General features: G+C 31.9%; 1 protein-coding gene, 1 long non-coding RNA gene and 1 pseudogene across 3 annotated transcripts; all 3 read right to left on the bottom strand.

Annotated features, from left to right (window-relative positions):
* Positions 1-174: 174 nt before the first annotated feature.
* Positions 175-1,567, bottom strand: LOC125594690 (uncharacterized protein At2g38710-like). Of its 2 annotated transcripts, XM_048770785.1 has the most exons (5): positions 1,483-1,567; positions 1,102-1,214; positions 667-786; positions 411-525; positions 175-300 (listed from the first exon to the last, which is right to left on the bottom strand). In XM_048770785.1, the coding sequence occupies exons 2-5, from the start codon at positions 1,197-1,199 to the stop codon at positions 193-195; spliced, it is 441 nt and encodes a 146-aa protein (XP_048626742.1). In that variant the 5' UTR covers positions 1,200-1,214; positions 1,483-1,567; the 3' UTR covers positions 175-192. The 2 variants fall into 2 exon arrangements, with proteins under 2 accessions (XP_048626742.1, XP_048626743.1); XM_048770786.1 differs by having other exon boundaries at positions 206-300; positions 379-525; positions 1,102-1,528.
* A 5,307-nt stretch (positions 1,568-6,874) lies between these two features.
* On the bottom strand, positions 6,875-8,262 carry LOC125594692 (annotated as a pseudogene).
* A 266-nt stretch (positions 8,263-8,528) lies between these two features.
* Positions 8,529-9,159, bottom strand: LOC125594691. Its single transcript, XR_007329952.1, has 2 exons — positions 9,064-9,159; positions 8,529-8,973 (listed from the first exon to the last, which is right to left on the bottom strand). It is a non-coding gene; the product is annotated as an uncharacterized LOC125594691 (long non-coding RNA).

The raw sequence follows: 9,159 nt of genomic DNA, 5'->3' as shown, positions 1-9,159 counted from the left end.
GTAAAAGGTCTATCGTTACGAAGGAATTTGCCTGATTTTATGAAGATAATTTAAAAGTAATATATGGTCCGATATTTATTTAGCCTGCGCAATGACAAGTAACGCGAGCGATGGGAGTTTTAATTGGTCCAAACAAAGCGATTCTAAGGTCAAACCAACATATAACTACTAAGCAAACCTAAGTTTGTGTCATCAAAAAATGGTACCTTCATGAGCTGGGACCTCAGGCAAATATGTGGCGCTTCGCTTTGTGTTAGACACAGGTTCAGTGAACTCAATGATTATACCATGCTTTCCCACCTTCATAGCCAAAAACAGGGAAGGTGTGTAAGACATCAGAAGGTTTATCAGATGTGCGGATTGAATAGCATGCATTACTTGTTATAACAGAAGAGCGGAAGATAAATTACTTCCCAATCAAGATAATCCTCAGCAGTTTCGTAATCAGTCAAGACAGAGACGGTACATTGCAGAAATGGCAGTTCTTTGGACTGTATTGGTGGGAACCTACGATCCCTCAGGGCACTGTAATAATTTACATATAACAAAAAGGTCATGGTGGTGTATAAGGGCAATATACACATATATATACATGCTTCATCTGTGGTCTCGAGCCCAAAATTTCTAAAACTGAATTACAAAAAAAGAAACTTGGAGTAAGGTAACCTGGTCAAGGCATAATCCTTGAAGCCACTGATCAAGCGGCGTGCTTCCAGTGTACCAATACATCCACGCAATCGAGGCTCCCCTCCATTCACTATTTTCTTCCATGTCACAAACAATGGACTACAAGAAAAAAACCACTAGACTATAAGGAAAGACCATGTGTTTCAGGAGACACCAAAGCAATCATCCATATATAAGATAATTGCTGAATACATGATATGAGCCAAGTATGATTCCCACTACTAAACATAAACACTGACAGCAAAGAAAAAAGGTTTCACTATAGAACACAACATCCTCCTGCATGCAAGATGACGAGCGTTTATCCATAAATAGGAACAAGAGTGTTGAAGAACAAAACTAGAAGCTCAGAACTTGCATGTCATAACATAACAAAGCAAAAAAAAAAAAGGAAAGGGTTGAAAAGAAAGTAACTGATTGGCGTCGTCAAAGGCAGGTGGAGGAGTCTCATCGTTGTTGTAGTGACAGACCAAAGTGTCGAAACAGTACACTGCCATCTCTCTGTTCGCCATTTTTTTTTTTTTTTGCTTTTTTAAGACAGAACCGCAGACATTAAAAAAAAAATCAAAACTTCTGTAAAAAATCGAAAGCAAATTCTAAAATTTAATAACGAATGTTACGAATCATACAAAGAATAGCATTGTCAGAGAAAAAAAAAAGTATGAAACTTTAAGATCGGAGAAGGAAACTGAATCAATAGCTAGAAGAGCATAGAGATTTGTGAGAAGAATTAGAAATCAAATCAAAGAGTTAGTGAATCAATTGGGATAAAACAGAAGATAGAAATGAGAAAACCTTGAGAGAATCGAAGAAGATGGATGGCGTGGTGAAACTGATAAAGCGTGTGTTACGTTTATTACTATTAAAAGAAAGCTTTTTTTGATTGAGAGCGCATTGACAAGTTTTTTTGGTTGCTGTGTCTTTTTCTTAAGGACGTGATGCATCCCCCTACCTCCATTATTTAAGGTTTAAAAACAAAAAGATATATATGTTGATAAATGTTTTATTGACATTAATTTATTGATATATATTGGATATATAAATATCTTTATTCAAGATTAAATTTAATAAAATTTAATTTGAAAAATAAAATAATAAGTATTGCTCTCTCTGTTTCATACTATATGTTTCTTAAAAAGTTTACTTCAATGTAACATTAATTTTACTGAATTAATAATATTTTATAATCTATTTTACAATTAACTGAAATATTTTTAACTTATACTTTTATTGATGATTTTGTAATAAGTAAAGTTATTAAAAAAAATTTATTTATACGTACGTAACATCTTATATTATGTATTTAAACCAAATATTCGACTAGAAACTAAACATCAAATTCATATTTATGCATAATGAACTATACTATCAAATTTATGCAGTGAGATATAGTCTCAGTTTGGAAGTAGATAAAAGATTTATTTAAGAAGAGTAATTAAATGTTTTGATTAGTAACAACTAAACTAAAAAAGATGAGGAAAAAATTATATTGAAATCATCTTTACCCACATCTATATTTACTTTTATATTTCTACTATATTTACTTTTATATTTCTACTAAAATAAAAATATTTTATTATAGAGTTAGAGTTGCTACAATATATATTTATGTAATATATAACGTATATTTATATAATAGAATTTTTTAAACAATAAGTTATTTAAAATGATAGATGAGTTCAATGATGTTTCATTGGGTTTGTGATCTTAAAGATTTGCAATAAGACAAATATTCAAAATCAATCTCTACGTAAAATTATGGGAGTTTGAAACAAGCGCAAACCAAATTTTCTCTTTCACGGCAACTAACCCTAACCTCGTCGATCTTCAATCCGGTGGCTTCTACCGCCGCAACTGGCTCCATCGGCACCCTAGCTACGGCGAGAGCTTCCTCTGAACCTCAGATCGTTGCACACCTTCATGCAATGGCCGTTCCTTCTGTTACAATCTCCGACGAGACCTCCGCTCCACCTCCATGATCTCCGACAACATGTCTGCTTCTCCTCCTGTGATCTCCAACAATCAACCTCCAGACTACTCACCAGCCTTAGCTACCACCGGTATTCCACCTCCATCTCAGTAATCTCCAAGCATCGTTAACAAAGTTCTGCCATTGGTAATCTCAGATGAAGGTAATTACTCAGATTTTGATTCTCAGGCTGCAGAAGTTGTTCAAGTAACTGGTTTTATCCCTACCTTGGAAGCATGGTCAAAACCTCTCCATTTCACGCCAGCTCCACCCCCACCCCCTCCCCCGGAACCCTGCAACTCCAAGGTTTGGTGTTTTAGTTTAGGTTGTAAGAAGTCGGTTAACTTCATTTTGGCTTTTAATCCGTGAAGCTACTCTCAATGGTCAGAAGCAAAAGAAAGGGGATAAGATATCCTGAGAAAATTGTGTCTCAGCTTCCAGTTGAGAATATTCCACCTCCGGCTCTCAAAGGAGATGATACTTTTCGGTTTTCATGGGTGGCTCGTATGAATCAAGCATCGAGAAATCTTTTTCGGGCTGCTGACCCGACTTGCCGTTTGGATGGTACTTCTCAGGTGACAATTTCATCTAAGGTCCTTAGGCTAGGCCCATAAAATAAGAAAGAATACATAGTCGGCCAGTTTTTATATGTTCATGTCTTCCTAGTGGACTCATTCATGCAAAATTGAATAGGTTATGGGGTCCGGAATGTAAGATAACCTGTGATAAGTTAGGTGACTCTTCTTTCTTGTTCCATATTCCTCATGAAAATACTCGCAAATGGGTTATCCAACGCGGAGTATGGCATATTGATGATTGCCTCCTCTTCGTATCCCCTTGGAGCCATGTTAACGCATTCCAAGTCCATGAGATTTCTACTCAGACGATGTGGGTTACTCTAAGAACAAAAACCAAAAAGTATTTTCTAATTTTTTTAAATATTATTAAGTTTAGATAAATAATGTAGGATATAAAACCTACATTTATCACTCTATAACAGCACACAAAACAAACGTTTAACAACCTTATTTTTCTAAACAATTGGAGTTAATTATATCTTCACTACTTGTTGAAGCAATTAAAGTTTTATTAAGGTAAGTTAATTTATTAATGTTTTAATAAATATTATGTACCATAAATTTTTATAGCAAATTAGTCTTAGGGGGTGTTATTGGTTTATATTTTGATTGATTTAGAAATCCATATAGTATTTATAAATCCAAGTAAAATATGCAAATCCGGAGGTTTTCCTTCGGATTTGAGTCTTTGTATTTTAACTAAAAAATCCAAACAAATCCATTCAAATCCATTATTAAATCAAATATATTAGTAAATCCGTACAATTGAATAACACTTGATTTGATATAGAATTTATGAATCATTAAACCAATAACACATGATTTTAATACATATTTAAAATCATAGAACCAATAACACTAGATTTAGTTCGGATTTTCAAATCCATTAAAATACAACAACCAATAACCCCTACTAAGTTGTTAACTATAAGTATAAAATTTTGTTTATACTTTAATTAGTTTTGTATTTTTAAAATTTTTATATTACTTTATATAAAATGTTTTAATAAGTTGTTTTTCTATGTTTTAAAATATAATTAATTTTTAGTTTATTAAAAAAATGTCACTATTATTATGTAATATACCACATGTGTAGAGACTTATATTTACCACAATTTTAGAAATAGTTGTTAATTTTATTTAAATTTTTAATTTAAATTTGAATATATTATTTATCTACAGTTACTTGATTATAAATTTTTACATAAAATTAATGCATATATAGTTAAATTGTACACATGGAATTAATTTTTCTTAGTTAACCATTAATGAATATATATATAGATTATAGTTATGGCAATTTTATTTTGAAAAGTATGTCTACACATTTTACTTAAAGTTTTATATGTATATATCTACATATATTATATGTACAAGTTTATAATATAAAGTATATAGATATATACAAAATTATGTTTAAAATATAACTAAATTTTTATATTTATGTTTAACATAGAATTATATTATTTTGTGCTTTTTTATTTTAAAATAAACTTGTGTGTTTGGGTAATGGTATTTTATATTTTATTATTCCAAAATAAATATTTTACTATTAATAATATTTTCATTTTTTATTCTAAAAGCAAAAACCAAAAACTAAAAGCACCATTCATGTTTTCAAAAAATTAAAATCTACTGCAAAATCAAAAACTAAAAACTAGAATTTAAAAATCTAAAAAAACAAAAAACAAAAAACCAAAATCCAAAATCTAGAAACTATGAAAACAATCATCACCTGAAATAGGTGATTTTTCTTTATCATTTAAGCAAAAACTATAATTTTGTTGTAGCTCTATACAATTATCATTTGTGCTATTTTATGCATAAAATTGGACAGGATAATATAACAGTGATATGTCTAAAATAGAATTGAGCTAAATATAAGTAAAATATAAGTAATAGAAAGAAAAAGGAAAAAAGAAGCACAATATAAAGAAAATAAATGCAAAGAGACGGTATATTTGACTAATCTTAAATATACAAATTTAGGAAAGAGAAATATAAAAATATTATAAAAAGTAACATAAATTTAAAATTATATTTGAGAAAATAAGAGAATGAAAATAATGTATATATATTCAGTTTAAGGACAGTAAAATAAATAAAAAGATGATTTTTGAATACAAAACACTTAAGAATGTAAATATAATTTTTATCAACTAGTATCTTATATGGTATCTGAAGAAACACTTAGTTATGAGTAGTGATGGCAAACGAGCTCTCCCACGTCCAAATGACCCGCCCAGCCGCAGGATCAAGTTCCGTCGGGTCTCAGCAGGCTTAGCCTATGAGATGCTGCTGTTTTGTTTTTTTTCTTCTCTGAATTTTTTCTTTCAAATGATTATAAGCTGAAAACTTAGGCTAACCAATGTTTACAACACCTTATTTTTACTCCACTTCATATTCTCCTATTTACACATTATCTTTTTTTTTCTTCCACGTCACAGTTCAACACTCACTCAATTTTTATTTTCTAGAATGATTTTGTTTTAGAAAATTACAACATCCTATCAAAAAGTTAGTGGATGATAATAGCATAAATATAGTAAAAAGATAAGTTCTTTTTTTTTAATGAAATTAAACAAATATCTATTTATAGAGAGTAAAAATGATGAATTTTGTTATATATATATATATATATATAATTATAATTATTATAAAATCATTGATGTTAAATAATTGACATAAGAAAAAAGTTAGAAAATATGAACATTCAACCAGTTTCTTACAATTGTCTTCATCTTTCTATTTGCGTTGCAGTTGAAATCTATGAGACAAACTTAATATTTTGGTTCAATCAACATTTGCCACATCGTTTAAGAATGACCCTTTTTTTATCAACGTTGTTGATAAGTTTCAACACTAAATTTACCACATCATGTATTTTATTTTTACATCAAACATTGGAAGCTTATCTTAATAGTTATCAATAGTTGATAAATCTTCCATTGTAAGTAGTCTTATGCACTTTTTCATATTATCTTAGTGTCAAGCTTTTTAAAGCACCACAACTTTTCTTCACTTGGCTTCGCAGGAGCATCGTTTTACTGTTTTAGACTATTTAACAATTTTGTAACAAGTTAAGAGTTATGAGATAGAATAAATATATCAAGACTTAAAATCTATAAGTATTTAGATGTTTAATACGAATAAAAATTAAACTTTAAATTTGAAATAAGCCAAAAGTAAATCATAAAATGATAATTAATTATCGGTAAAAACATAAACTAATGTCAAATCACATCAACTAGTTTTGTTAATAGTTCGTAATCCACCTAGTTTTGTTAATAGATTCGTAATCCACGTGATCATATGATCATTGTATTTTTGAAAAAAAAAACTTAACTTTTTAATTAGAATACGAAACAGATTCTAATAATGTAACTGAAAAACCAAAAAAAAAAAAATTTAAAATTTATGTATTGGTTCAACAGTACCGATTTTAACAGTTTTTGTGGGTTTTACGAGTTTTTAAATAATGGGTTTTTCATATAATGAAAATTTCTACAAGGGTAAGCTGTAAAGGAGGAAGTCGAACACACTGCATCATCATTCATCACTTAGTTTTTATTTATTTTGGATCAGATAAGACCTTAGAATGTCACAGTTCTACACTTTCTTAGTACTAAAATATAACATAGACATAGAAAACATGTTCACACATGTTCACTTATTTGAAAGCTCCCATTGTTTGTCATATATTCCCAAAAGAATATTCAACAATAATCAACGAGGATAAAAAAGTAAAACTTCAGAGGCTGCTCATAGGCTCAAGTAACTCACTCACATCTCAAGACTTTTGAAAAGTCCCCTTGTTATCAAGTTCTTCCAACACAGCCCACAGTTTTGGATCCGCATAGTTCTCGATGAGAAAAGCCGGTTTTGCTTGCATCAGCATGCTTGCTGGATTACCTGTAGTTAGTCCCACCACTGGCATTCCAGCTGCAACTCCAGCTTTTATCCCAGAGACCGAGTCCTCAAAAACTAGCGTATGCTCCTTCGACACGTTAAGCACCTCAAGAGCCTTCAAGTAAGGCCCTGGGTGTGGTTTGGGATACTCACATTCAGACCCAAGGATCACTGCCTGGAAGAAATCAGTAAGACCAAGTTTGGATATCATGAGCTCTGCGTTTTCTTTTGGAGCGTTCGTCACAGCAGCTCGCTTCAGTCCACGTTCCTCTATCCATTTGGTTAGTTTTATAAGCCCGTCAAGTGGCTTTATTCTCTGCTACAAGTCTAATCAATAAGAGGAAAACAAAGTTAATCCTAAGTTCCTAACTTAACTCAAATCTTAAAAAGAAGTTTAAGACTTACTTGCGGTAAAGAGCTTCCTTTTCCTCACAGAACTCTAACCCTCTTGTAACATCATTAGGGAAGAGAGCAAGAGCAATCTGAGAGTTGTGTTTGCCACCAATGTTCTTAATAAAGAACTTCTCGTCGATTGGTACACCGTTGTTAAAACCAATCTGTGAATGATACAAGAAGCAAACTTTGAAGCAAGAGCTTGATAGTAATTAATCATAAAGGGATTATTAACCTGTTGGAGCAGTTCTTGAAAGGCAATAAGGTGGATAGGATCAGAGTCACAGAGTGTTCCATCAACATCGAAGAGAATGGCTTCTAAAGGAGCAAGATGTGAGAGCGAAGGTTTGCTGCTTCACAACATAACAAGTCAAAGATCAAAATTAAGAGATTTGCATTAAAAGGATCAAACTTTCGGATACCCAATACTATTAGCAACCATTGATTGTGTGTTAATATTAGCAATGATTATTAGCGTGCGAGTTCCAGTGATCTTGGAGATCGTGCATATACATAACAGAGATTGTATGAATCGTTAAATGAAAAGACGATCGGAGAACTAGAGTGTACCTCTCGGAAGAGTTGAGATCAGAGAAGCCATTCATTGTGATGGAACTGAGAAAGAAAACGAATCTAATCGGGAAGAAAGGAGTGGTTTTTGAGAGACGATGAAAAAAGAAACAAGCAGAGTGCAGAGGAGAAATAGGATCTTTAATGGTCCGCCAGGGGAAGATTCGCGGACTTTCTTCGCCACGTGGCGGCTTTTGGTTTCCTTACTGCAAAATGCCAAAACTGTTAACCGGGAAATCATACCGACATTCGGTTTAGACATTGAAATTATACGAACCAAACCAGTCATTCGGATTAGACTACCCACAAGTTTATTTTTTGTTTTGTTAGTGTGTTACTCATTAGACGCCAGTGCTAACTGAAGGTTTCCTTCATTCCAAACTCAAATTTTCTTTTCACTGAAAATGTTATAACCTTGCAAGTTTAGTTAAATATGATTCAAGTAACTATGTCATTCTAGCATAAAACATGAAAACAGAGTTTAACATGACACACTCTTCTCTTCTTGAATAATGTCACCAGAGACAGTGACTTTATTATTAAATATTATGATAAAAGGGTATAGAAAACGCAAATGTTGGGATAGAAACATAAAACCGAAAGAAATTCACATGTTCAATAGCCACAAGTCCTGGGAATAAGTTCAGAACCGAAATCAATTTGATTTAGATAGTAGTGTGAGCAAGAAATCTCTGTAGTTCCCTTTAATCTTCTCTTGAATTGTTTGGGCCAAAGGCTCTCCATAGAGCTGGTTATACTCTTCTGCTATCTCCTTCATGTCACCATGATCTGCTCTCGTAACGAAACTCTTGTCAACCATTTCTTGGTACCCTTGTCCGCATCTTTGTTCAAAGACGCATTCAAAATCTACAACCAAAGACAAGAGACTTTGTTAGAACAAGAAAAGTTTATACATAATAGTAGATGTTATCATAAGTTTATTAGTATTAGTGTTACCTTGCTGAAATACACTGAGGGTTTGAGCAAACAAAGCAAAGCTTCATTGATGAGAGAAGACTCAGATACACCCTGATGATCATACAACAAGATTTT

The sequence above is a fragment of the Brassica napus genome (genome assembly GCF_020379485.1).
Source record: "Brassica napus cultivar Da-Ae chromosome C3 unlocalized genomic scaffold, Da-Ae chrC03_Random_33, whole genome shotgun sequence".
NCBI lineage: Eukaryota > Viridiplantae > Streptophyta > Magnoliopsida > Brassicales > Brassicaceae > Brassica > Brassica napus.
Note: the sequence above shows the minus strand (reverse complement) of the source record. Positions and strands in the feature narration are given on the sequence as shown.